This window comes from Canis lupus, chromosome 10 (assembly GCF_048164855.1).
Source record: "Canis lupus baileyi chromosome 10, mCanLup2.hap1, whole genome shotgun sequence".
Taxonomy (NCBI): Eukaryota; Metazoa; Chordata; class Mammalia; order Carnivora; family Canidae; genus Canis; species Canis lupus.
This window is the reverse complement of record NC_132847.1, coordinates 27,075,600-27,101,506: the sequence shown is the minus strand read 5'-3', so window position 1 is coordinate 27,101,506 and position 25,907 is coordinate 27,075,600. Positions and strand designations below refer to the sequence as shown.

At 43.3% G+C, this 25,907-nt stretch overlaps 2 protein-coding genes across 12 annotated transcripts in view; one reads left to right on the top strand and one right to left on the bottom strand.

Annotated features, from left to right (window-relative positions):
* Nucleotides 1–70: 70 nt before the first annotated feature.
* Nucleotides 71–11,938, bottom strand: KIF20A (kinesin family member 20A). The gene is made up of 19 exons (XM_072841179.1): nt 11,799–11,938; nt 11,202–11,390; nt 9,795–9,884; nt 9,578–9,697; nt 8,853–8,991; nt 8,551–8,738; nt 8,338–8,464; nt 7,962–8,156; nt 7,743–7,854; nt 7,571–7,639; nt 7,207–7,350; nt 6,892–7,057; nt 6,622–6,783; nt 6,355–6,494; nt 4,370–4,472; nt 3,050–3,248; nt 2,711–2,802; nt 2,335–2,472; nt 71–620 (listed from the first exon to the last, which is right to left on the bottom strand). Exons 2-19 carry the CDS (start codon nt 11,367–11,369, stop codon nt 303–305), a joined length of 2,670 nt encoding a protein of 889 aa, XP_072697280.1. The 5' UTR covers nt 11,370–11,390; nt 11,799–11,938; the 3' UTR covers nt 71–302.
* Nucleotides 11,939–12,247: 309 nt separating this feature from the next.
* The window catches only part of BRD8 (bromodomain containing 8), a 32,293-nt gene continuing 18,633 nt past the window's right edge, over nt 12,248–25,907 (top strand). For 3 of the 11 annotated variants that reach the window (XR_012037913.1, XM_072841169.1, XM_072841168.1), the window contains exons 1-12: nt 12,248–12,395; nt 13,359–13,455; nt 19,344–19,413; nt 20,223–20,272; nt 20,486–20,608; nt 20,734–20,814; nt 21,761–21,825; nt 22,497–22,633; nt 23,167–23,385; nt 23,783–23,927; nt 24,812–25,021; nt 25,427–25,707. Coding sequence is in view for 10 of the 11 variants with exons in the window: in XM_072841169.1 (XP_072697270.1) it covers nt 12,377–12,395; nt 13,359–13,455; nt 19,344–19,413; nt 20,223–20,272; nt 20,486–20,608; nt 20,734–20,814; nt 21,761–21,825; nt 22,497–22,633; nt 23,167–23,385; nt 23,783–23,927; nt 24,812–25,021; nt 25,427–25,707 (1,497 nt within the window). In the remaining variant the exon portion in view is untranslated. Of the gene's footprint in view, nt 12,400–13,358; nt 13,456–19,343; nt 19,414–20,222; nt 20,273–20,485; nt 20,609–20,733; nt 20,815–21,760; nt 21,826–22,496; nt 22,634–23,166; nt 23,386–23,782; nt 23,928–24,811; nt 25,022–25,426; nt 25,708–25,907 lie in introns of all 11 variants that reach the window. The other 8 variants (XM_072841175.1, XM_072841174.1, XM_072841170.1 and 5 more) reach the window with 7 other exon arrangements.

Sequence of the window (25,907 nt, the reverse complement as noted above, 5' to 3'; positions counted from 1 at the left end):
TTTGTAAGTTCTGTCTTAATGAATTTGTTAAATTTGGAATTCAAACAAAAAATGTGAAAACACAAAAAAATGTGAATAATATGTTTATTTAATATAACTTTTTGTGTGCAGAGAAAGCATATGCATATAAGTAAAAAAGTATGAGATTACATAGGGGATTATAATACAAAAGGGAGGAAAATAACTAGCATCTGTATATTGCATTCTGGATACAGTTCCAGGTATTGGTAAAGCTTAAAAGAGACCTATTTCTCAAGCAGCTGACCTGCCTCAGGGCAATGACTCTCTCCTTTCCCACAGCCTTAGTATTTTTTGCCAAAAGGCCCAGATTTGAGTAAAGGGGAGCGTCGTGAGCGCAGGATCCGGGCATAAGGGCTGCAGTCTGTGGAGCTTTGGCAGGTGGGTGTTCTGGGAAGTAAATTTCGAAGAAATGGTTTCTTCCCTGGGGGCTGTTGGTTTGGTTGCTGGTTTTCCTGGTTGGTGCCAAGGCGCTTTTTGGTAGAAGCTTGGCCTTGGAGTTTTAGTACAGTATGATACTGTTCTGCGATGCATGCTGCCTTCTTCCGAAGGTCCAGTTTTACTAGCATCATGTTATTCTGTAGCTCAGCCAGAGTCTGATCCTAAGGAACATGAATAAATTTAAAGAAAACCTTTAGTCTGGTGTACTAGAGAAACTAAAGGGCAAGTTAATACATGCTATCCACTACCCAGTTATTTTAAATTAAAGATTTTATGAGAGAGACAGAGAGAGAGGCAGAGACACAGGCAGAGGGAGAAGCAGGCTCCATGCGGGGAGCCCAATGCAGGACTCGATCTGGGGACTCCAGGATCATGCCCTGAGCCGAAGGCAGACACTTAACTGATGGGTGCAGCGATTACCAAAAATAAATAGGGCAGCCCAGATGGCTCAGTGGTTTAGCACCACCTTCAGCCCCGGGTCTGATCCTGGAGACCCGGGATCAAGTCCCATGTCAGGCTCCCTGCATGGAGCCTGCTTCTCCCTCTGCCTGTGTCTCTGCCTCTCTCTCTCTGTGTGTCTTTCATGGATAAATAAATAAAATCTTTAAAATAAATAAATAAACTTAAAAAACACACACACAGCTTTTTTAAATCTAAGAGGTTTTTTTTTTTTCTTCACTCTAGAATCAGGGTGCACTAATAACAACCGTCATAGCTTAATGGTTAGTGTTTTGTCCTATTGGAAAATAACAGGTTTTTTTTTTTTAAAGATTATATTTGTTTATCCATGAGAGAGAGAAAGAGAGAGGCAGAGACACAGGCAGTGGGAGAAGCAAGCTCCGTGCAGGGAGCCTGATGTGGGACTTGATCCCAGGTCTCCAGGATCAGGCCCTGGACTGAATGCGGTGCTAAACCGCTGAGCCACCCAGGCTGCCCAAAAATTACATTGTCTTAAAAATTATGCATTTGGCTTTTTCTTTTGTCTTTTTAAATGTAGAGTTTTACTTTTTTAAGTAGGCTCCATATCAAATGTGGGGCTTGAACTCATAACCCCGAGATCAAGAGTCACATGCTTTAAAAAAAAAAAAGTCACATGCTTTATTGACTGAGCCAGCCAGGTGCCCCTTAAAATCTACATATTTTTTTTTTCTTTTTTTTTAATTTTTTTTTAATTTTTATTTATTTATGATAGGCACACAGTGAGAGAGAGAGAGAGGCAGAGACACAGGCAGAGGGAGAAGCAGGCTCCATGCACCGGGAGCCCGATGTGGGATTCGATCCCGGGTCTCCAGGATCGTGCCCTGGGCCAAAGACAGGCGCTAAACCACTGCGCCACCCAGGGATCCCCCACTGCGCCACCCAGGGATCCCAAAATCTACATATTTTAGATGAAATATGATAATATCTACTTTCATAGGGTTGTTTTTTTTTTTTTTTCTGTCTAGGAAGTTTTATAGTTTTGTTTTCCATTTACATCTATGACCCATTTTGAACTAATTTTTGTTTATGGTACAAGGAATGGATGGATGTTAATGACACCAGATAGAATCAGTCATGACGAGCGTACTGAATGAGAAGTGCAGAGGGCAGATGGAACCCCGTCCTAGGGTGGGGGTGGGAGAAGCCACGGCTAAGGGGATCGCGGGTACTGGTCCTTCCCCAGACTTTGAGCGGGGAAGCTGTGCACGGACCCCCACCCCCGCCCTCTGGCCGATGGACCCTCCGCCTCACGGCCCGGCTGCTGGCAGCTCACTTCCATAGGGTTGTTATAACAGAAAATGCCTATAAATTATTTACAGTGCCTTGTACTTAGTAAATACTCACATATACTCTGGAGTAAGCTGATGGGAGAGAAGAGATACAGGGTGTCCTAACCTGTTTGATTAAGATGTCATCACAAGTGGTCAAAGCTTGGCGAAGTTTTCCTGCCCCAGTGCTGTGGCAACAGGCTCTTTCTGCTGACTGGAGAGACTCACCAAGTTTCTGAAGCTCTGTCCTCAGCAGCCTGATATTCTGAAAAGAATAAGAGTAGGAACCACATTGTGGCTATGATCGACCAGAATAATGATCTGTAGGAGTTGGACAGCCATTTGAAGAGAAATAAACTTAGAAAGGCTGGTCAGCTCTATGAAGCAACCACTCTGCAGGACTGTGCACAAAGGCCCCCTGCTCTTCACATAAGCCACAGACACAGGGTTGGAAGTTGCCTTTAGGTATATGAGCCTTGGTAACAGAGAAAGGTGTAAATTACCTTTTGGCCCTCCTCTAATTTCTTGTCCACATCAATGGTAAAGGGCTTGGCTGAGGGGGGTGGTTCTAACATTTTCTGATACTTCTGTAGTTCTGAGGGAAGGAAACAAGAAACTTCAACATGTAGGCTTTCTAGCCTTGGACTTACCTCTTAACTGAATTAATAGTAGCTTGCAGCAAATACATAAAAAATGAGGCCATATGCATCCTACAGTGGAAAGGTCAGGGGGATATAGCTCAGAGTTGAGGAAATTATCTTGGAGTTGGGAGTCAGAAGGCCCAAGTTTGAAGAACAATTCTTCTCTGAACCACTTTATGCTTTGTGCCCTCTCTCCTTTACCTTCAGTGGTGGAGTTTAGCTCTGCTCTGCACTGTTCCAGTTTAGCTGTGAGCTCCTGGAGCTGCTGACTGGAGGCAGAAGCTGCCAACCTTTGTGACCGCCGAAGGGACAATTCAGACCCTGATTGTTGATGGACTATTGGCTGCTGTCTGGCTTCCTGCAAAAGAGCTTCTAGCTCTTCAATTTTCTCATCCCGTTCCTAAGAGGGAAGCAGAGAGCACAGTTCCATCCAGAGTCAGACAAATCCTGCAGGGCAGATGACTTAATGGTGAACAAAACCTTCCCTGACAATTATGCCTCAAAGGCCTGTTAACAGGGTGCCTGGGTGGCTGGCTCAGTTGGTTAAGCATCTGACTTTGGCTCAGGCCATAATCTCGGTCCTGGGATTGAATTCCAAATCAAGCTTTGCACTCATTGGAGAGTCTGCTTCTCTCTCTCCTTCTGCCCCTTCCCTCTGCTCATGCGCCAGCCCTCTCTCTCACAAATAAATAAAATCTTAAACAAACAATAAAAGCCTGTTAGCACTTAAACCATTTCCAGGCCAACCAGACCCTTAATCAGTTCATAAACTGGGACGACACCTGGGTGGTGGCTCAGTGGTTGAGCATCTGCCTTTGGCTTAGGGGGAGGTCCTGGAGTCCCTGGATTGAGTCCCACATCGGGCTCCTGGCAGGGAGCCTGCTTCTCCCTCTGCCTGTGTCTCTGCCTCTTTCTCTCTCTCTGTCTCTCATGAGTAAATAAATAAAGTCTTTTTTTTTTTTTTTTAAAGATTTACTTATTTATCCATGATAGAGAGAGAGAGGCAGAGACACAGGCAGAGGGAGAAGCAGGCGCCATGCCGGGAGCCCGACGCGGGACTCGATCCCGGGACTCCAGGATCGTGCCCTGGGCCAAAGGCAGGCACCAAACCACTGAACCACCCAGGGATCCCTAAATAAATAAAGTCTTAAAAAAAAGAATTCAGGGATCCCTGGGTGGTGCAGCGGTTTAGCGCCTGCCTTTGGCCCAAGGGCGCGATCCTGGAGACTCGGGATCGAATCCCACATCGGGCTCCTGGTGCATGGAGCCTGCTTCTCCCTCTGCCTATGTCTCTGCCTCTCTCTCTCTCTGTGTGTGACTATCATAAATAAATAAAAATTAAAAAAAAAATTAAAAAAAAAAAAAAAAGAATTCATAGATTGACACATATACAGTACTAAGGAGACTAGAAAAAACTGAGTTACATATTCCTGCCCTACCAGAGTTTATAAAATCTGTTTACATCAGACAAGCTAAAGGTGGGAATCAGTGGCTAGTTGGGGCTGGTTCAGGGCAACTCACCTGAAGCTCTTCTTGGTAAAAGCTTGTAAGTGACTCCTTGAGGATCGTTAGTTTCTCTTCATACATTTCCTCTAATAGTTCCTTTTGGGTGTCCAAATGTTCACTGTCAGAGGATAAAAATGGATAAAGAGGATGGGGTATGTACACACACATGCACACACAGTGGAATGTTACTCAGCTATAGAGAATGAAATCTTGCCCTTTGCAATGACATGGACGGACTGAGAAAACAGTACGTTAAGTGAAATCAGAGAAAAACAAAATACCATATAATTTCATTTTTATGTGGAATCTAAAAAACAAATGAACGAAAAAGCCACTTAAAACAAAACAGACTTGGGGATCCCTGGGTGGCTCAGTGGTTTAGCGCCTGCCTTTGGCCCAGGGCATGATCCTGGAGACCTGGGATCGAGTCCCATGTCGGGCTCCCTGCACGGAGCCTGCTTCTCCCTCTGCCTGTGTCTCTGCCTCTCTCTCTGTCTTTCATGAATAAATAAATAAATAAAATCTGGGATCCCTGGGTGGCGCAGCGGTTTGGCGCCTGCCTTTGGCCCAGGGCGTGATCCTGGAGACCCGGGATCGAATCCCACATCAGGCTCCCGGTGCATGGAGCCTGCTTCTCCCTCTGCCTGTTGTGTCTCTGCCTCTCTCTCTCTCTGTATGACTATCATAAATAAATAAATAAAATGTTTAAAAAATAAAAAATAAAAATCTTAAAAACAAAAACAAACAACCCTCCCCCCCCCCCCCAAAAAAAAACCAAAACAAAACAAACAAAAAAAACCCAACAGACTTAATGTATTTAAATATAGGGAACAAACTGGTGGTTGCCAGAGGGCAGGGAGGTGGGAAGAATTGATGAAATAGATAAAAGGAATTAAAAGGTACAAACTTTCAATTATAAAATAAGTAAGTCACAGAAAAGTACAGCATAGGAATATGGTCAGTAACATTGTAATAATGCATGGTTGACAGGTGCTGACTACACTTACTGTGGTGAACACTGAATGATGTATAGAATTGTCAAATCTCTAGGTTGTACACGTGAAACTAATATTGTGTGTCAATTATACTTTTTTTCCCTAAAGATTTCATTTATTTATTCATGAGACACAGAGAGAGGGGCAGAGACACAGGCAGAGGGAGAAGCAAGCTCCATGCAGGGAGCCCGATGTGGGACTTGATCCTGGGACTCCAGGATCACGCCCTGGGCTGAAGGCAGGCATTCAACAGCTGAGCCACCCAGGGATGCCCTCAATTATACTTCAATAATAAATTTTTTTTAAAGAGAGGAAGAGTGGGGGACGCCTGGGTGGCTCAGTGGTTGAGTGTCTGCCTTTGGCTCAGGGTGGCTCCCCAGGGTCCAGGGTTGAGTCCCACATCAGGCTCCCTGCATGGAGCCTGCTTCTCCCTCTGTCTATGTCTCTGTTGCTGTGTCTCTCTCATGAATAAAATCTTAAAAAAGAGAGAGGAAGAGTGAGTCGGGGCAGTGCAAGAGGGAGAGAGAGAATCTAAAGCAGGCTCCATGTCCAGTGCAGAGCCCAGTGCGGGGCTTGATCTCACAACCCTGACATAATGACCTAAGCCAAAATCAAGTGTTAGAGGCTTAACTGACTAAGTCACCCAGGAGCCCCAATAATAAATTTAAAAAAGAAGAAGAAGAAGAAAAGGGAGTGAAGATTCTGAGGAGTAAATTTGGAGGACAGATTTTTTTTTTAAAGATTTTTATTTATTTATGAGAGACACAGGAGGGGGGTTGCAGAGACACAGGCAGAGAGAGAAGCAGGCTCCGTGCAGGGAGCCCAATGTGGGACCTGATCTCGGGTCTCCAGGATCACGCCCTGGGCCAAAGGCGGCGCTAAACCGCTGAGCCTCCCCAGGCTGCCCTGGAGGACAGATCTTGAGGCACAACTTTATCCTAGTCCCAATTCCTCACCCTCTCTCTGGACCAGTTGACAGACCAAGAGCTATCACTCAGCTAATACCTGCACCACTGTTCCCGTTGTTGCATCTGTTCCACCATCTCATTGCAAATTTCATCACGGAGCTGCATCTCCAGCTGCAACTTTTCCTGCCTTTCTTTACAAAGCAATGCTTTCATGGCTTCCACCACCTGCAGGAGCTCCTGGAGGGACACACAGGTCAGAAGTGATTGGATGTCCATGCCCCACAAATGTAAAGTCCACCTGGAAGGCAGCATGGAAAATACGTAGCCATCAAGCAACTACACCAGAGGTTTCTTGTACTCTCACCTCCTTGCCATAAATGGAGATGTCAACTTCATTTTCAATGTCATCAAGGCCTGGATCTGTCTTAGCTACCATCTCTAAGTTGGGAGATGCTCGTAGACTGTGTTCCTTGATAAATGAATGTAGCAATGGGAATCCCAGTTGCACAGGTGGAGCATGCACAAGCTAGGTGGGGAGGGGGTGGGAAAGCAATTAAATTCATAACCTAATAGTTTCCTTAAGTAAAGGTACCAGCCCTAAGTGAACACAATCATCACACCTATAGTTTCTTACCTGGCTGGCAATGGCTGAGAACTTGGCCACGTGAAGGGTCTCATCATAGGTAGATGCACATGGATTCACATTGACAATCATGCAGGAGCGGCCTCGACCTGTGAAGAAGCCTTGGAATACCCGAGTCAACTTGCTGTCACGGAAGGGAACCAGGTTCTGCTTTGACCTAGTAGGGGATCAGAGAACAGAGTTGTGAGCAGAATTCCAGCCCTTAGAGTATCCTACCATCACACCTAGTGATGACCAGGAAGTCTCTTAGCAAAACGCAGTGGATTCCAGACCATCCCAAACCAGGGCTTATAGTCAGAAGCTCACCGATTCTGCTGGTTTTGGCGCAGAGCAGCAATACAACGGCCCAGGGTGTGCAGAGAAGTATTAATGTTTCCTGCTTCCTTTAGCCGATCACCACTTTTCTGATCTTTGCAGCGCTCTGAGCCAGCCAGATCACAGAATGACAACCTTGAATGGTGGACAATATCTGACATAAGGACCCCACATGTTATGAGCTTTCCAGCCCTTCATATACTTCTGGGAAGGGGAGGACCCACCAAGAATCTCTGTACCCAAGAAAGTGGAGCCAGACTCCAATAGAAGTAATTCCTCTGAGGACCTCCCTTACCCCCTACCTCCAACACCATTTATGACCAAGAAGCCCAGATTTCTGAATGGAAAAACTTACTCGCTGATCTTTGGGATGATATCCCCTTCCCCCTGAAGGTGCAGGATACGTATTGAGAAGATGCTGTGACTGTAAATCAAGAAAAAAAAGTCACTGTGTATCCTCATGACCAGGTAGATGACTACAGTTTCCTAGAACACAGTGAAAAGCTGACCTCCCACAGCCCACTCACCTGCGGCTAGAGTTCTGGTTCAGATGGGTGCTGGCAAAGCTCTGGTTTTTACGACCCACTTTGAGCAGTTTCCAGGCCTCTTCAGCATCCTGAATATGAATCCAATTGAGATCTGAGGCAAAGAAGAGAAAGGCATACATAAGATGGGAACACCTAACTTTTCTGGGTTTCTCCCAAGTCCCATTTCTGGGTTGTTGCCAGCCTTCCACCTTCTAATACCTTTCACATAGGGGTTGCCATTCTGATCCTCACACAACCGCAGAGTCTGCCTCTTGCGCTGCTGGCTAGGTGGTTCTAACAGGTCGTAAAGCAGCTCATTGTAGATCTCAAAGAAGGAGATCCAGACAGAGAAGCGGATGTCTGCAGGGACACTCACAGGGCTGGTGTCTGGCTGTGCCCATCGGGGACTCGTTTCTGGGGAAGAACCCATGTACAATGCATCAACTCTAGAGTAGTCCATCTCCTCTTTGGTCTGCAGGGGCCTTAGAAGGAGCAGCTTAGGTTGAAACCTCTGGTTTATACTCCTGGCAGCTATTGGGAGCAAGGGAGTAGGTTTCTACTGTTACTTGACACACAGTCCAGTCGTGGTACATACCATCCAGCTGGCTACTGCTGGTCATGTGACTGGAGGAGAGTCCAGCAACACCGCTATCAAAGCTGCTGCTGGTACCCATCCGACCTTCAATGTAGACACTCCTCTTCAAGGAGGTGGACAGCTCCTCCTGGAGGGGCCCAGGAAGAAGATAAGCACAAAACTTTCCACAGATTTGTCCTCTTATCCCCACCTCTGTGAACTCCAACACTGCACCTCTTGGAGGCCTCCATTTAGCAGAGACAGTTTCTTCATTTCCTCCTGTCGCATCTGCTTGCTGTCTAGCCAGATCACCTCATTGAAGAGTACGGGCTTCAGATCAGGTGTTGGATGAAGTTGGCCTTGGAGGCTATTGAAGATCAGAGCAAGTGACCGGGGTAGGATCCCTCCATCCTTGATGGTACCTGGAAGTATGTCAAAGATGGACAACTGAGAGCTCTTCCCCAATTCAAAGCATCAAAAGGCAAAGAAAATACCATTATAGGCCAATCAGCAATTCTGTGAGGCCTACTACTCACCTTGAATTGTGTGGGTTTTCCCTGAGTTGGTGACTCCATATGTATAGATGAGCCAGTTCTGCCCTTTGAGTACATCCTTTACCATCTCCTTCACGGTCAGGTTGAAGAAAGATGCCTGTCCCACTTCTGGCCCAAAGATCTAGAGACAGACCCAATTTCTCAGAGGTCCATCCCTCATCTCTCACTTGCTCCTATGCAGAGCCAGCAGATGCATCCCTTCCTGGGTGATTGGCTCTGGAGACTATAGTCAAGTAACTTCTTCCTGCAGTGCCATTAGCTGCTCTCTAAACACTGAAGACTAACCACTCTCTGCCAGTCCATCTTTCGTCAAAATCAATCAAAGAAATGCTAACCACTATGTTTGATGCTATACACACAATGGGGCAACATAGTAATCACAAGTGTGGGCTTTGGAGATGGATGGTTATAGATGCAAGGCCTAACTCTACCACTGACCAGCTACATGGCTTCAGCAACATAACTTTCACTGGGTCATAATATCCTTATCAGGAAAATAGGGACAAGAATGATAATAATAATGGAGATGTTGGGAATTAATGCACAAAAAGTACTTGATGCACTAACTAGCACATGAGTCCTCAAAATTATAGACATGCATATTCAAGGAACTCACAGTGAAGTAAAAACCTTCCCCGCTAAAGAGAGAATAAAGTTGCCCCTAATATGTTGGTCCCTTATTCATAAACCAATAAATACTTCCATACCTGGGAAAAGGTGAATCTATGGGCAGCTTGTCCAATTCCCCGCTCACTGCTCTTCTGGGCAAAGGAGTCCTTGGGTGCCTGTAGAACAAGGGTCTCCATATTCTCGATACGGACACAATCCTGAGAAGCAGTAAAGAAATCACAGAAAGAAATAATCTTGGGAACCTTTCCTGTATTGCATCATTCCATCTTGAATCTTCCCTTCTCAGACACTCACCTGATCTTCCTGTCGTTCCAATTCTGAGGGTAACAAGGGCCTGACCCTCAGGTATACTTTCACCTTCTCTGTACTATCCTCAGATGGAACCTGTGGCAGAATTCCAGGCCAGAATCAGCAGTTACCTCCAAGCAGATGGGCAAGCATAGCATATTTCCAGAGAATCATGCTGACGCTATACCATTTCAACCCAAATGTCTATACACTACTCTACAGTTCCATAATCATTCCAACCCACATGGGTTTTTTCACTGTTTTATCACCCTTCACTGTCTTCAGTATCCTGGCAACACAGCCTGCCACACTGACTTTCTGAATTAGAACTGGTTAATTGGTAAGAAAATCACCATATGATATTACAGCAAAACTCGGTAGTTAAGCACCTTGGAGGCAGACAAACCTAAATTTGAGTTCCAATCCCATCATTTAGAACTATGTGATCTTGAACAAGTTCTTTAGATTGTCTGCCTCTGTTTATGTATCTATAGAATTGTGTTAACAATAGAACCCACTTCATTCATTCAACAGATGTTTAAAGAACATCTGGGAACTCTAAGAGGCTTTGGTGGTCCACAGAAACATTATCAAGGTCTTGCTCTCATGAAACTTTCTCTATGAAAGAAGAGACTTCCTAGTAGAGTTGTGTTCAACCAGTGCCATTCCCCACGCCAAGGAACATTTAGCTATGTCAGGGGAAGGTTCTTGGTTGTCACAGTGGGAAGGAGCTAGTGACATCTCGTGGGTAGAGGACAGGTATGCTGCTAAACATCTTAAGGTACAAGACAGACCACTATAACAAAGAATTAACTGGGCCCTAATGTCAATAATGCTGCAGCTGAGATACCCCAGCTTAGCATAAAGCCTCCATAAATGGAAGCTATGGTTGATATTAAAAACATACTTAATGAGGGATCCCTGGGTGGCTCAGCGGTTTAGCTCTTGCCTTTGGCCCAGGGCGTGATCCTGGAGTCCCTGGATCAATTCCCACATCGGGCTCCCAGCATGGAGCCTGCTTCTCCCTCCTCCTGTGTCTCTGCCTCTCTCTCTCTGTGTCTATCTCTATCATAAATAAATAAATAAATCTTTAAAAAAAAAAAAACCATACTTAATGGCTGTATGGTCTTGTGCAAGTTATTTAACATATCTAGGCCTCATGGTGAAGAGAGAACTGTTATTAGCCTTCCCTCACAGGACTGAGAGCATGGCACTTGAGAGTGTTTTTAATGGAATGCAAATAATAGTTCTTCCTACGGACACACAAATTTACATTTTTTTCTTGCCCTGCTCTTAATTTCAAATCAATCTTTCAGACCCTTGGGATTGCTAGTCTTTGACCTAATAGGAATGCGGAAAACTGGGAGGCTGAGGCTATCGCTCTGCTGCCAAACCACTGTCCAACCCCTTTACCTGCTGCTGCTTATCCTCCAGGGAGGTGGAGATGACAGAGCAGTCTGATACCAGGTCCTTCCGTACCACAGACCCTAAATCTGCAGCCGTGGACTCAAACATGGGGGAGACTACAACGTCCTCATCTGACAGCAAGCCGGCTGGCGGAGAAAGGATCCCTTGCGACATGGCAGCAGGGGCGGCTTAGGTCTACAAAGAGACAAAAATGGGTAGGGAGGAGAACCTTAAGGGACAGGTGGGGCCGCAACTTCTAGGTAGGAAACCATTTCCTTGCTCCAGGACACCTTCCTCTCGCTCCTTGAATTCCTCCTCCGTTGGCCCTTCAAATGCCAGGAGAGGGGTAGGCGCGAAAGAAGCAGTTAATCAGGTTATAATCCAGTCTTAGGCATTTCCGACTGCCAACAGGAATGAATAGATACCTCGCTCCAAAAGCAGAAGCCCACTCTCTAGCGTGCCTCGCCCACCGGCCTCCTTCTCCAGTCTCACTCCAGGCCCAAAGGGAGGACAGAGGTATTAAGGGGAAAAGGGGATGGCGGCCGCATCGCTTTCTAAAAGCCTACCCCGCGAGGGCAAGGGCTGGGACCGCCGCAAACTCACCCAACACACGACACTCGCTCCTCCTCGGGTACCGACTCACACGTCCAGCTGCCGAACCTGGACTTTCGCCGTCGCAGAGCTCAGCTCCACCCATGAGGCGCACCTTTGTTACTGATACAATGTTTTAAATTACGCGCTGTGTTCGTTCGGCCAATCAGAGAGGGAAACCTGCAGCTGCCAATCAGCGCAAGGAAAGGGGGCGGAGGAGCCTAGCAGGCGGTTTGCTCTCGCTCGACCACTCCCCTCCCATGTGGCTCCGGGTTACCAACTGCCGGAGTTAGGAGTTGGGCCGCCTGCAGTTCTTGGCGCTTAACACTGTTCCTTGGACCTTAAGGCACTTCTTTACTAAGAAACCTGAAGGAAATTCTGGGGCCTCAGCGCCATCCTCTTTAGCATGATTCTTCCCGGGAGCCCTCAACAAGCCTGATTTAGGGCTTCCTCGTCCTGGGGGCTGACTACATTTCCCAGGAGACATCGCGAGCAAACGAACGGACTCTATTTCCCAGAATCCTGGGCTTCGGCGGTACCAGACTGTCTTCGCGGGGAGGGGGCGGGGGGCAGGCGACTCCAGGGCCAAGATGGCGACAGGAACGGGTAGTAAGTATGTCGGCTGTTTTTGCGTGGAAGGCTTTTTAGACCAGAAGCTAGGTACTAGACTTCTGCCATGCGCCTGGGGAGTAGGGGCAATGATTGCCCAAGGGTGCTAGGGTCTTGAGAGACCTGCGCTCGACCGTATCGTGAAGACTGTCGATCAAGAGGCCCACAAGTCTAGGGTTTTGTGTCTCAGGAAAGCTGCGGAGATTTGAGAGAAGCCGTTCAGCGAATGCCTGTGTGTTTGCGAGCTCTGCGGGGTGCGAGATCAAAGGGCTGTGGACACTTGGGTGTGAGGACAAAGATGCTGTGAGCCATATGGAGTAACTTGCTCTCAATAGCCGTTCTTTTTCTGGCCAGCGTTCCTGAGGCCCGTAGTCGATCTCCCGGAGAAATAGGGTACTTTAACTCTTAGCTTTTTCGGCCGCAAGGGAAATTGAGTTTTGTGCATTGAGATGCACATTTTCCTGTTTCATACGTTGAAAAGGCGTTTGAGGTCCGACGGCTCCATGGGGGTGAAAGTACTGCGAGAAGTAAACAAGTTTATGCTAGGGAGGCTGGGCTGTAGGCGCGGGTGGGGGAGGGGAGGGGAGAGGAAGGCAGCGGCCGCTCGGAATCCTGGGAAAGAAGCCCTGGCGTTCAGATGGGTATAAAGTATTCTTAAAACTGGGCCTGTCGGGAGAACGGCCTTATCTTACTCTGATGTTTTTTCATTCCCTTTAAAAAATAAAACAAAGTAGCCACGTCATTTGAAGAAGTGAAATGTTTTGCCACTCGGTGCAATATGCGTGGAATGAATAGGTACCTGCCTAGTGGTAATATTTTAGTAGAGATGAAAATCAGGATTCCGTGATGGTAACTCACTTTGTTCCTGGAAGGTGGAATGTTTTGCATTAGGCTTTTCGTCCTCCCTTTGGGCCTTAGAACTAGTGCTTCAGTGGTTGTTCTCTAAGATTTTTCTCCTTTTAGAACACAAGCTGTTGAGTACTGGCCCTACAGAGCCATGGTCCATCCGAGAGAAGCTCTGCTTAGCCTCTTCGGTCATGAGGAGTGGAGATCAAAATTGGTAAAGTATCTAAGATAGCTGCTCTTTTGAATCTTAGAAACTATTGGATTTTTTTTTTTTTTAACTGGTGGATTCCTGTGGGGTTTTTTTTTTAAGGTTTTATTTATTTATTTATGAGAGATGGGTTGGGGGTGGGGGGCAGAGACCCTCAGAGGGAGAAGCAGGCTCCATGCTGGGAACCTGATGTGGGACTCCATTCCCCATCACGCCCTGAGCCTAAGCGAAGACTGACGCTCAACCACTGAGCCACCCAGGCCCTCATTCTGAGTCCCTCATTCTGGTTTTGATTTGCATATCCCTGGTTTTGATTTGCATATCCCTGATGTCTAATGTTGAGCGTCTTTTCATATGCTTATTTGTCATTTGTATCTCTTTAGAAAAATGTCTGCTTAGATCCTTTGTATTATTTATGTTATTACTGAGTTTTAAGCGTTCTTTGTATTTTCTGACATAAATTACTTGTCAGATAATTTGCAAATATTTCTCTATTTTGTGTATTGTCTTTTCACTCTCTTGATTGATATCATTTACAACACAAAAGTTTCTATTTTTATTTTTTAAAGATTTTATTTATTCATGAGAGGCACACAGAGAGAGGCAGAGACATAGGCAGAGGGAGAAGCAGGCTCCACGCAGGGAGCCCAATATGGGACTGGTTTCCTGGTCTCCAGGATCATGCCCTGGGCAAAAGGCAGGCACCAAACCGCTGAGCCACCCAGGTGTCCCAGCACAAAAGTTTTTAATTTGATATGTCCAGTTTATTTTTTCTTGTGTTGCTTATGCTTTTGGTGTCATAGCTAAGAAACTATTTACTTCTGTGTTTTCTTTTCAAAGCTTTATAGTTTTAGCTCTACACATTTAGGTCTATGCACTCCATTTTGAATTAAGTTTTGTGTATGCTGTAAGACAAGGGTCTGTTTTGCACGTTGATATGCCCCAGTATCCATTATTTGTTAAAAAGACTGTTCTTTCCCTATTGAAATTGTCTTGGCATTCAGTATTTCTTTTTAAGGACCATAAAGTAGAACTGTGGTTTCCAGCCCTTTTTTTTCTCTAGTGCATATTTATTTATTTGTTAATAAAGATTTATGTATTTGAGAGAGAAAAGCAAACAAGTGTGCAAGTGCCTACTGGGAAGGGGAGGAGTGGGGAGGGGCAGAAAGGGCCCTAAGCAGATTACTGTGTGCTGAGTGCAGGGGGATGGGGGAGCTCTATCTCTCCAGGCTGAGCTCACAACCTGAGTGGAAACCAAGAGTCAGATACTTAGCTGACTGTGCCACCCAAGTGCCCTTCCTTTTTTATATTTAACATTTGTCTATTTTTCTTCAGGATCTAAGGACACTTTTTTTTTTTTTTTTTATAAATTTTAGGTAGTATCTACACCCAGGGTGGGGATTGAACTCACAACTCCGATATCAAGAGTTGCATGCTCTATTGATTAAGCCAGCCGGGAACCCCTAAGGACATCTTTTAATTGTCTTAAGCCTTAAAATTACTTAATATAAAAATGTTTATGTGGCACGTCTCTAATTGTTCAAATGAGTTTATTGAGGCACCATTACTGGTTACACTTAGCATTTCTGCAGCTTTATATATTTTTCAAATAACCTTTTTTTTTTTTTTTAAGATTTTATTTATTCACGAGAGACACACAGAGAGAGAAGCAGAGACACAGGCAGAGGGAGAAGCAGACTCCATGCAGGGAGCCTGATGTGGGACTGGATCCTGGGACTCCAGGATCATGCCCTGGGCCGAAGGCAGGCGCTAAACTGCTGAGCCACCCAGGGATCCCCTCAAATAACTTTTTAAAGGTGAATTCTGGATAGCCTAGATAATGGCTGTTCTTGAACCAAATTAAATGGTAAAAACCCCAAGAGAAAATGAATGTTGCTAATTACATAAATATCAGGTTAAAAAAAGTGTAAGAACACTTAAGTAAAAATGAAGTTTTATTTATTTTTTTAAAACATTTTATTTAGGGGCACCTAGATGGCTTAGTCAGCTGAGCATTTGCCTTCCACTTGGGTCATGATCCTGGAGTCCTGGGATAGAGTCCCTCATCAGGCTCCCTGCTCATCAGGGAGCCTACTTCTCCCTCTCTGCCCCTCCCACCTGTTCATGCTATCTCGCACACGCATGCACACACTCTCTAATAAACAAAATCTTTTTTTTTTAAGATTTTATTTATTTATTTATTCATAGAGACAGAGAGAGAGAGAGGCAGAGACACAGGCAGAGGGAGAAGCAGGCACCATACAGAGAGCCCGACGTGGGACTCGATCCCAGGCCTCCAGGATCACGCCCTGGGCTGCAGGCGGTGCTAAACCGCTGTGCCACCGGGGCTGCCCCTAATAAACAAAATCTTAAAAAAAAAGTTTTATTTAGGGAGAGAGTAGAGGGGGAGAGGAAGAGGTAGAGGGACATGCCAACTCCACACTGAACGTATTCTAACACTCTACCAGTGTTAGCATTTTCTTAGAGTTTCATTACTTGTGTTTCTCTAGCATTAATTTTAAATACATGAGTAAATACATGTTTTTTCTCCCCCTACTTTATGTACTGTTCTTTGTCTTACCACTGCTTCTCTTTTTTACTTTAGAATACATGAGGCTCTTGTTTTAAGCAGCTGCGTGGTATTATGATACAGATATACCATAATTGATTGAACTGGTACTCTGATGGACATTTGCTAGTACAAATACAGCCTTGCATAATTATATACAAACTGAAGGTGGAATTATTAGGTCAAAGAATGTATGTGTTCATAGAGTTTGATGAGTACTTCATAATGTCCTACTCATAAGTACTCATAAATGGTTTCAGTTTACAATCCCATCGGTAATGTATCAGAATGCCTCTTTTTCTGTGTCCTGGTTGTTAGATATTTTTGATCTTTGACAGTGTTAAAAAAGTGAGAAATAGTTCTCATGTTTTTTATTTATATTTATCTTATGATAAGTAAGGTTGAATATCTTCATGTGTTAAAGGGCCACTTATTTCCTTTTTTGTAAACTACCTTTTCCTTTTTTTTTTTCTTTAGTTCTTCAGTTAGGAGAGAGCTCCTTATAGGAAGATGAGCCATTTGAGCTATGAGTTTTTTTGTTTGTTTGTTTTAAGATTTTATTTATTTGGGGATCCCTGGGTGGCTCGGAGGTTTGGCGCCTGCCTTTGGCCTAGAGTGTGATCCTGGAGTCCCAGGATTGAGTTCCATGTTGGGCTCCTTGCATGGGGCCTGCTTCTTCCTCTGCCTGTGTCTCTGCCTCATTCTCTCTCTGTGTGTCTCTCTCATGAATAAATAAATAAAGCCTTTTAAAAAATTAAACCTAAATAAAAAAGATTTTATTTATTTATTCACGAGAGACACACACCCAGAGGCAGAGACATAGGCAGAGGGAGAAGCAGGCTCGATGCAGGGAGCCCGAGGTGGGACTTGATCCCAGGACTCCAGGATCATGCCCTGAGCCGAAGGCAAGCACTAAACTGCTGAGCTACCCAGGGATTGCTTTTTTTTTTTTTTTTTAAACCAGTGTGCCATTTGGCTTTGCTTATGGTAACATTTTTACTTTAAGACTTTTATTTTTTGGGGATCCCTGGGTGGCTCAGTGGTTTGGTGCCTGCCTTCGGCCCAGGGTGTGATCCTGGAGTCCTGGGATCAAGTCCCACATCGGGCTTCCTGCATCGAGCCTGCTTCTCCCTCTGCCTATGTCTCTTTCTCTCTCTCTTTGTGTTTCTCATGAATAAATAAATAAAATCTTAAAAAAAAAAAGACTTTTATTATTTTATTTTACTTTATTTTTTTAAAGATTTTTTATTTATTCATTTATGATAGACATAGAGAAACAGGCAGAGGGAGAAGCAGGCTCCATGCCGGGAGCCCGACTCAGGACTCAATCCCGGGACTCCAGGATCGCGCCCTGGGCCAAAGGCAGGCGCCAAACCGCTCAGCCACCCAGGGATCCCCTATTTTTTTATTTTTTAATAAAAATAAAACGCTCAACCACTGAGCCACCCAGGTGTCCCAACTTTAAGACTTTTAAACTGTAGTTTATTAATTTTTTTCAAAAGTTCCTGGATTTTGTGACCTATTTAGAAAAGTCTTCCTTAGTCTGAGATTATAAAATAATTCCGTGATTTCTTGTAGTAATGGTGATGGTTAATTTTTTGATGGCTAATTGATGGTTAATTTTTGATGGTTAATTTTTTTTTGTTTAATATTTGATGGTTAATTTTTTTTGTTTAATATTTAAATCTTTGCTTCATTTGGGGGCTTTTCTTTGTCTAAGGTGTAAATTGTAGATCAGACTTTATTTTTTACTGATAGCTATCCATGTAACTATTGAACTTTATAAAAGAGCTGTGTGATACCATTATCTCAACACAAATATAAAAACTCTTTTCTTTTTAAAGTTACTTAGTTTTTCAACTAAGAGAAGTTTCACATAGAGAAGTGTGGAGAATAATATAGAGTATCCATGTTAGGGATCCCTGGGTGGCTCAACAGTTTAGTGCCTGCCTTTGGCCCGGGGTGTGATCCTGGAGTCCTGGGATCGAGTCCCACATCAGGCTCCCTGTGTGGAGCCTACTTCTCCCTCTGCCTGTGTCTGTCCCTCTCTCTCTCTCTGTCTCTGTCTCTGTCTCTCATGAATGAATAAATAAAATCTTAAAAAGAGTATCCATGTTAAATCCAGTTTGGATTTAACAAATCTTAATATTTCATCATGTTTCCTTTGGATCTTTTTCAAGATTTTAAAACTTTATTTATTTATTAGAGCAAGCACGTATGAACAGAGAGAGGAGCAGAGGGGAAGGGTAGAGAATCTCAAGCAGACTCCAAGCTTACTGCTCAAATCTCAGATCACTGAGACCATGACCTGAACTGAAGTCAAGAGTTGGATACCCAACTGATTGAGCCATTCAGATGCCCCTCTTTGGATCTTTTTAAAGAAATAAACATAGACACAATTAAAGCCAAATGCTCTTCCTTGATCCCATTCTAGTCCTATTTTTATTTTTTGCCTGTCTTTACAACTTTTTAGAAGGTGATACGATTGCATCATAGCAGAAAGTTGTGTCTTTTTTTTTTCCAGTTAATATTATGTAGTATATATGTTCCATTTCACCACATTTTCTAATTATTTTTATGATCTGTTTAATATTTTATAGAGGTGAAATACCATAAGTTAAACATCTCTTGCAGTTATTTAGGAAAAACCTGTCAGTCTGATCAAGTCTACATGCTTTCTTCTTGGTACTTGCCACTTTGTTAGATGTTTTTTTTTTTTTTTTTTTTAAGATTTTATTTATTCATGAGAGATTGGGAGAGGCAGAGACATAGGCAGAGGAAGAAGCAGGTTCTCTGCAGGAGCCCGATATGGGACTTGATCCTGAACCCTAGGATCATGACCTGAGCCAAAGACAGATGCTTGACTGCTGAGCCACCCAGGCGTCCCTTTTTATTTTTTTTAAAGATTAGATTATTTTTAGTAATAGATTCCTAGGAGTTATATTAGTGGATCAAAAGATAATTTTTTAGTCCAGAACGTCTTACAAATTGCTTTTCAAAAGATACATCTCTTCTAAAAAAACCAAAACAACATAAAAATACTTTACCAAATGAATAGAAATGATAATGTACTTGTTATAATACCTCACTTCACCCAGGAAATATATCACGTAGGAAAACTGTTTCACAATGATTGTTTCCATCTAGATGAATTTAAGGTGGGTTGTATCGTTTTTCATAGTCACATATTTCAGAATACTTCCTCGTGGCAGTTTTTCATTCTAAATTTTGTACTCCAAATCTTGAACTCTTAGCATACCTCCTCCTCCCCACTCTCTTTTTTCTTCCTGTTTAGTTTGTAATATGCTTTTCTCATTTTGTGTAGGGTATCAGTTAGCAGAGCAATCAAGCCCTTTGCAGAACCTGGCCGCCCTCCAGACTGGTTCTCTCAAAAAGTAAGTTCACAAGCAACTCTTTTAGAACAGTCTTAGAGATGTGAAGTGGGTTTCCTTCCAGGCCTTGCCCTTTAATCAAAAAGCTTTTATACCTCAAAGAGGCGGAATAGTTGAGAATACCTTTTCCTTTTTCCCACTCTTTGCCAATTCATCCATGTATGTTCGTATTATAAACTTTTTTGTCTTTGTAACATAACATGTAAGAGTCCAGCTTGGGAGTTAGAAGCTCTGGTTTGGGTTGTTTTTTTTTGTTTTGTTTTGTTTTAAAGATTTCATTTATTCATGAGAGACAGAGAGGCAGAGACATAGGCAGAGGGAGCCTGATGCGGAACTTGATCCCTAGACCCGGGATCATGCCCTGAGCTGGAGCAGATGCTGAACTGCTGAGCCCCCCAGGCATCCCTGAAGATCTGAGTTTAATATGACTTAACGTAGAATCTTGGGACCGTGATTCTCGGTTTTCTCATTTATAAAGTTGCTTCGGGATTGTTGTAAAGCTTTAGTTGAAGTAATACCTATAAAACCTTTAGCCCAGTGCCTCATATGGTAATTACTCAGTAGATATTAACTATAAATATTGGCTATTGGGTTGTTTCCCCAAAATATACAAATTCTAGGTCAGAGGACTCCTTTTCTGTGTACTCGTGTTGAGTATTTTTAACTGACTTGACTGCAGAGTAATTTCCCCTCCTAGAAACCACTCATATCTTACATATATTCTCCTCTATAAGCCTTAGTCTGATATGGTAAAACTTTGAAAGGTCGTTCATTTCAGGCTTGTTCATCATATTTTTACTTTTTTTCCATAGCATTGTGCTTCCCAGTACTCAGAGCTTCTAGAGACCACTGAGACCCCAAAGTGAGTACAAAGACAGGTATTCAAGGCACATCTCTTTAGTGGAGAGTGTTGACTGAGGAAGTCTGGTTTACATCTATTAATTACTAGGTGATTCGAAATAGAGAAGTTATCTATGGTTAAATGGTGGAGAGGCTCAAAGAAAGCAGTTGGGATTGGGAACAGATGTTCTCTTATTCAAATGTATGTTTGTTTTTGTTTTTAAATTTTCTACAGAAGGAAACGGGGTGAAAAGGGAGAAGTGGTCGAAACTGTTGAAGATGTCATTGTTCGGAAATTGACTGCTGAACGAGTTGAGGAACTAAGGAAAGTGATAAAGGAAACCCAAGAAAAATATAGGTACTTGTCAGAGAGAATACCAAATGGTTGAGAGAGACCAAAGGGGCTGACTTCTGATACTGGTCAGAATTTCTTAAATAGTAGATTTAAATTAAAAAACCTAGATTACTTATTTCTCTTTCTAGACGGCTGAAAAGAGATGCAGAACTAATTCAAGCTGGGCACATGGACAGCAGACTGGATGAACTTTGCAATGACATTGTGATGTGGGTTATATTGTTCTTCCTTTCGTACACCTCTCTTTTTACTGCTTTTTCACCCTCAATCTGGTTTATCTCTTCCATCTGCCATCCCTTTAGACTTGAGTGATTCTAGATGGGAAGAGCTGCATATTGGCCTAGTAGCTGGGAGGGAGGAGTGAGTTGTAGAAGGTAATGTGATGTATTATTTCAGTGTGAGGACATAACTTAAAGTTTAGTTTACCTAAATGAAGAACTGGTAGTGGGACGCCTGGGTGGTTCAGTGGTTGAGCGCCTGCCTTTGGCCCAGGGCGTGATCCTGGAGTCCCGGGATTGAGTCCAACATCGGGCTCCCTGCATGGAGCATGTTTCTCCCTCTGCCTGTGTCTCTACCCCTATCTCTCTCTCTCTCTCTCTCTCTCTCTCTCTCTCTCTCTGTGTGTGTGAGAGAGAGAGAGAGACTCATGAATAAATAAATAAAATCTTTAAAAAAAAAACCAAAAAACTGGTAGTTAGGCAGTACACTAAAAATTTCCTGTTTTGGAGGTACCTGTCTGGCTCAGAAGAGCATGTGACTTGATCTCGGGGTTGTGGGTTTGAGCCCCACATTGTGTGTAGAGATTACTTAAAAGTGTAAAACCTTTTCTTTTAAGATTTTATTTATTTATTCATGAGAGACACAGAGGGGCAGAGGGAGTAGCGGGCTTCTGGATCTGGGACTTGATCCCAGGACCCTGGGACCATGACCTGAGTGAAAGGCAGACACTCAACTACTGAGCCACCCAGGTGAACCAATAGTGTAAAATCTTAAAAAAAAAAAATTTAAAAACATTTCCTGTTTTGCTGGCAAGGATTCTTTTTTACGCCTTTCCTCCAGAAAGTGCTAGCCTGACAAAAAACTTCCTTATGAGGGCACTGTGACCTATGGAAGAGCTAGAACTGGCTAGGATCTTACTCTTACTTACCTCTTTAGGAAAAAGAAGTTGGAGGAAGAGGAGGCTGAAGTAAAGAGGAAGGCTACGGATGCTGCATATCAGGGTAACCTGAACCTTGTGACTCTGTTTAACAATTAACTATATGGTACTGCATGCTAATAACAGAGACTGTATTGTAACATAGAATCTACCGATGCTGATTTACTTGTGCACTTTTCTATGTCCTCTTCTTTTACCAGAATAAAAACATTCCTTTATATCCAGGAAAAACTCTTGGAATAGGAGTTCTGCTAAGTTCTCACTTTTTGTCCTTTTAGGATGCAAAGGCTTTATAATATAGATGTTAAATATAATTAAGTTTTTAGAATTCAAAGCCCTGTAAGAAGATTAAGAAAATAGTCCATTTATTGGATAAGAACTTAAACATTTGTAAGTTTAGGAATACATCCTTTGAGCCAGTGAAGTCGTTCCCTCGTGTTAAAAACAGAATATTAATTATTAGTTGAAGAAGATATTGAGGAATGTTTAAATCACTTTCCTACTCCAAGGACCTTTGAGACAGTTCAGTGAGTTTGCTTATGTGAGAATTCTGTTTAGGAAAAACAAGTCTAAACAGTTTTCTGGTCTTCCAGAAGTATTAAAGATTTCTAATCCTAACTCCTATTACTGCTTTATGCAACATCTCCATATGCCCTTTATTATATAATAAGACAGTAGAGTCATTTCATGTATTTAATCTTAAAGATTTAGTAATTGTTGTCTCTTACATTCTAGCTCGTCAAGCAGTAAAAACACCCCCTCGGAGATTACCCACTGTGATGGTCCGCTCTCCTATAGATTCTGCCTCCCCAGGAGGTGATTATCCACTCGGAGACTTGACTGCAACCACTATGGAAGAGGCCACCTCTGGAGTGAGTATATTTTCATCTGTAGGAATTGATCAGCAAAGGGGCAATAAGCCAGCAGAGAGCTGAGTGATGAGGAACCCTCTTTTGGCCGAGAGGCAATTTCCTCTCTTGGTCTGAATGCTAAAGACTTTAACTTACCATGTTCTGTGCTCTAAGAGAAGAATGGACCTAAAAACATTGAGCCTTTTGACCTTTTGGGAGATAGGTAAAATATTAAGGAATTGTTTGTAAGTAAACTAGTCTTAATAAAATTCCTGTAGAAATAAGGGATAGTTTTCTTGTAAATAGAATATTGGCAGTGGTTAAGCAGTTTGTGAAAGGCAGGTTGGGTGGAATTTTTGGGTCATTGTGGGTTTGAGTGGGTGGAAGAGATAAAACAGGAAGAAAGGAATGGCTGAGAGCAGAGGTATAGAGGGTTTCTGGGCAATTTCACTCAGGACTAATAAAGTAATAGTTAGACACACTAACCCATCCAGATTAGTAGGGAACCTTCCATAGTTTGAGAAGTCAGATAAAGGTTCTCTGTTGTCTCTTAGGTAACCCCTGGGACTTTGCCGAGTACCCCAGTCACCTCGTTTCCTGGGATTCCTGACACCCTTCCTCCAGGCTCTGCACCCTTAGAAGCCCCCATGACCCCAGTAACAGATGATTCACCCCAGAAAAAGATGCTTGGACAGAAAGCAACTCCACCCCCCTCCCCTCTGCTGTCAGAGCTCTTGAAGAAGGGCAGCCTCCTGCCTACTAGCCCCAGACTGGTATGGAGACTTCTGTGGGTGTTTGAGAGCTGTGGTGATTTAGTACTTTGGAAGGGAGTGCCTGGGACCTAAAATATGACATGGAAAAAAAAAAAAGTTCAAAAGAGAAAGAGATCTCCTAATTAAATGTTAATTAAAAAAACAAAACCAGAGACAAAAAACCAGTAAGTTGATAGTATCCTTGGGTCCTGAGTTATCTGAAACCACAATTACTTTGGTTCTCTTCTCCAGAGAACTCTTGTCAAATAAGTGTTAAAAATTAGAGCTTCCCTTGGGTCTGAAATTATTCTCTTTGGTTATTAACTTCATGAAGTTTGATCATCTGCTGGAACTTTTTTGGGAAGTGGTAGTAAAGGAAAGCTTGAGTGTAGCCTTCATCTCTGTTCTTCCCTGGTAGGTCAATGAGAGTGAAATGGCTGTGGCTTCTGGCCACTTGAACAGTACAGGTGTCCTCCTGGAGGTAGGCGGGGTTCTTCCCATGATACATGGTGGGGAAATGCAGCAGACACCCAACACTGTTGCGGCCTCCCCTGCTGCCTCAGGTAAGTCAGCATTTTTCCATTACTTACTTTACTTCACAGATGTTGATCATAGTATTGACTGTCTTTGGTTTCTAGCCTTCGAAGTAAGCAACTGTCAATTGTAGATGTGAAGCCTAACTTTTTTTGGAGCTACTTAACCTGTTAAACCACATAGTGCCTCAGATTGTAAATCTATTCTGTCTTCAAAATACTGATACCCCAGAATGACCACAGCATAGATATCAATGAGAAAAATTGTGAAGTTACTAGTGAAGCTGCTTTTCTGGGGCTTGCAAAATTATGGAAAGGTGCTAAAGACTACCTGAGGTTAAAGTACAGGAGAATTGGGATTTGGAATGTCAGGCCTGCCACATACTGATTCTGTGGCCTTGGATAGGTGATTTAACTCCTGAACATCAATGTGCTCTTTGATTAATTGCAGTATGTGTACCTCACAAGGATGTCATGATGATTAAGTGAGATAGAAAAAGTAAAGCAAAAAAAAAAAAGTTTTATAAAATATCAAACTTTAGATATGGATATTTGAATGGTGTTGAATTTGGGTGGTTTATAGCATGCTTAACTGCAGAAGCGACAGATTTGTTCATACTGGTTTTTCATGGCTTTGTTGATACTAATTACTAATTAATTTTCTTCTGGGGAAAAATTACCACCCGTTTTTCACATGCATTGTGTGTCTAGTGCTTTTGGGTCATTCCTAACTTGGAAGAAGATCTTTATTAGTAAGATTGGAAAAAGAAAGGATATAGATAATGAGCTTAATTCAACAGAGGAGTTCCTTTCATTCTTTGAGACTGAAAATTTTCTTGGTTGAGTCTTAAAGTGGCGATTGCTTCTTGTTCACGTGCTTTCCTCTTACCTCATTTTGTGTACCTCTTTGTTAGGTGCTCCCACTCTTTCCCGGCTTTTAGAAGCTGGTCCTACACAGTTCACCACTCCTCTTGCTTCCTTCACTACTGTTGCCAGTGAACCTCCAGTTAAACTTGTGCCACCCCCTGTAGAGTCTGTGTCCCAGGCTACCATTGTCATGATGCCTGCGCTGCCAACACCATCCTCTGCTCCGGCTGTCTCCACTCCTGAGAGTGTAGCTCCAGGTGCGTCCCTGACCCACGCCCTGAGCAGCCACTAGGTCCAAAATTTCATCTTGAGCTTCAGTTAGAGAAAGCTGACCCAAGAGGATCGATTCCAATTCAGATGCTTCTGTTCTCCATGGACATGTACCATCTTTATCCTTAGAAAAACAAGAATGAGAAGATGTGGGTGGGCATTTACATGTTGAGGGGAAAGGACTAAGTATACATATGAATGGGCTTGAGAAAGTGTTCTCACCCTACTTTCTAGATAAAACCGGGGACAAGAGAACATATGAAGATGTAGATCTAAGATAAACTTTTTCTGAGCTTAAGTGTGTGGGTACTTGATACCTGTCTATAGCTTTGGTTGATCTCCAGGTTGTCACTTGGTATCAAATGAAATGCTTTTCTCTTCCTGTTACTCAGTGAGTCAGCCTGACACTTGTGTCCCCATGGAGGCTGTGGGGGATCCACATACTGTGACTGTTTCCATGGATAGCAGCGAAATCTCCATGATCATCAATTCTATCAAAGAAGAGTGTTTCCGATCAGGGGTAGCAGAGGCCCCTGGGGGGTCAAAGGCTCCCAGCATAGATGGGAAGGAAGATTTAGATCTGGCTGAGAAGATGGATATTGCTGTGTCTTACACAGGTGAAGAGCTTGACTTTGAGACTGTTGGCGACATCATTGCCATTATTGAGGACAAGGTAACTATTCAGCAAAGCCCAAAAGAATTTCTCGTGAGTTCTGCATAGGCTTCTCTTCTCAGCTTCTTCTTGCTTCTTGTAGTAAGAATTACATAAACAGACAGTTCTGCTTCTGCCCATTTCCATCTCCTTAATCCCAAAGCCCTTTGTTGCTCACATTGGTCATCTCCCCAGCCATCCTTGTGTTTCGGTTTGCACAG

Excerpts from the sequence above, each read along its gene's own strand:
- KIF20A (XM_072841179.1), bottom strand. The coding sequence starts at position 11,369 with ATGTCGCAAGGGATCCTTTCTCCGCCAGCCGGCTTGCTGTCAGATGAG. Across the intron at positions 6,495-6,621 it reads TCTCCATTTATGGCAAGGAG|GAGCTCCTGCAGGTGGTGGA; the intron begins GTGAGAGTACAA and ends GTGTCCCTCCAG. Across the intron at positions 2,803-3,049 it reads GCTAAACTCCACCACTGAAG|AACTACAGAAGTATCAGAAA; the intron begins GTAAAGGAGAGA and ends TCCTTCCCTCAG.